Below are 1,884 nucleotides of genomic sequence, written 5' to 3' on the forward strand. Positions count from 1 at the left end.
ACACACACACACACACACACACACACACACACACACACACAACTGCACGTGCGTGTGATTAATACAGATTTTTTGCTAAAATTACATATGTCTGAGGCTCAGTATACAGGTAAATGTCAGAAGGGGTTGACATACAGCACATGGAACCAGGTTATTTTAGTGATTGATTCATATTAACCTGGTTCCATAAAGTGAACCTGGTTTACCAGCTCGACCGTTCTCCCTGCATTTTTGGAGCGTGTTGCAGCATCGAATTCAAAATATGTGAAAATTTGAAAAAACAAAAATATTTTAAAATAAATAAATTTATCCATTTGACCATTAAATATCTTTGTAGTGTATTCAATCAAATGTTGAGAAACATTAGCAAATCATCATTCTGTTTTTAATTTGTTTTACACAACGTTCCAACTTTTTTTGAGTTGGGTTGTGTTTCAGCTCCTCACAGGTGCTGTTAGCCTGGCCCTTGCCTTCCTACGCAGCTCCGCTCGATTCTAGTTTCCCTTCTCTGCTCCGTCTGGGACTTCTCCCATTGAGATGGATTTCACTGGCAGATTTTTAGCCGGGCCAATCAGAGTACAGAAGGAGGAGTTTTTGAATGACGTTGATGTTCTGCGCAGTTTCTGGTATTTAGCATACAGCAGTGGAGGAAGTGAATGAAGCCAGTCCGTGTTGATAAGGCTTCAAATTAAAATAAATTTGTCTGACAAAGCAGCAGCTCTCATTTACAGCGTCTCGGTATATTTCTCCTCTCAGTAGGGTTGTTTACAGCACATGCGATTTCCGGTTAGCTTCTTAGCTTAGCCTCTGTCACAGCAACAACACATACATGCTTCAGCAGAGGCCACGCCTCCTGCAAGAATCACTTCTCTATGCATCAAGTCCAGACACTTGTACGAGGCAAAGTGAAAGACAGGGTCTGGTTTTAACCAGGCTAGTGCTGAGTCATAATGTTTTAAAAACTGATTTTTCTGAGAAATTGTGACTTTCCATTTCTGATCTTTAATTATACTTTTAAAAGCTGCTGAAAACAGTGGTTAAATTAAAAAATGTTTGAATGTGTGTTTCTGTGTTTATTCATGCAGAAGAAAACAGTGATAGTGAATCTGTAAGGTGCTGTGAAATACACTTGTCCTTCTATCCACATGAGGAATTTGATCAGGATATAACTTCTCTTAATCAAATTTTAGATGTCTAAATTAAAGAAGTATTTTTTGTTTCTAACTCTTATAGATATTTTGTATAATAATTAGATATATAGTACAAAACTCTCATTTTAGCAAATATGTTATAAAACAACCTAATCAGAGATAACTGTTTTTAATGAATTCAATAAAAATAAGACTAACACACTTACATCAAAGAACTAAATCTAACAGATTAATACAAAGTAATTATCTCACCTTTTTCTGAGAAATGCCTGCTTTCTGCAGAGTCCACAGTGTGTCCATAAACCAGCTGCGGAAGCGCGGGTGGTCCGGTAAAGGCTTGCGTATGTTGAGCAGTGCAGAGCTGTTGGCCCGGGCTGCCAGACGGAGCATCTCCACGAGACTGCACACTGTCAGGTTCCCAATTCTGCTGCGGTCCTTCACTGACAGAGATTTTACTGTCCAGTACGGGTCACTCTGGAAGCAGAAAAAAATGACTGGAGGCTGAGAACAGTTTAACTTGGTTTGTTACTGCGCATTGTGTATAAAGTTTATGTAGCTACGTTATGCATCGATTGTCTTAAAGGCACAGTGTGTAGGATTTGTTGTTTTCAGCGACATCTAGTGGTTGAGTGGTTGAATCATCCTCCCTGGTCCTCCCCCCACCCCCACCCCTGCTTCCAAACACAAAGGAGTTGCTACGGTGTCTCTCAGGTGTCAAAAACCTTTGATAATT

At 39.6% G+C, this 1,884-nt stretch overlaps 1 protein-coding gene across 1 annotated transcript in view; it reads right to left on the bottom strand.

The window, feature by feature from the left end:
- The window catches only part of gdpd5a (glycerophosphodiester phosphodiesterase domain containing 5a), a gene marked incomplete in the record, with an annotated part of 94,726 nt that overhangs the window by 22,047 nt on the left and 70,795 nt on the right, over positions 1 to 1,884 (bottom strand). Inside the window, 1 exon segment of the mRNA XM_014021138.1 lies at positions 1,404 to 1,625. Within this exon segment, the coding sequence (XP_013876592.1) occupies positions 1,404 to 1,625 (222 nt within the window).

Source organism: Austrofundulus limnaeus, unplaced genomic scaffold (assembly GCF_001266775.1).
Source record: "Austrofundulus limnaeus strain Quisiro unplaced genomic scaffold, Austrofundulus_limnaeus-1.0 Scaffold279, whole genome shotgun sequence".
Lineage (NCBI taxonomy): Eukaryota > Metazoa > Chordata > Actinopteri > Cyprinodontiformes > Rivulidae > Austrofundulus > Austrofundulus limnaeus.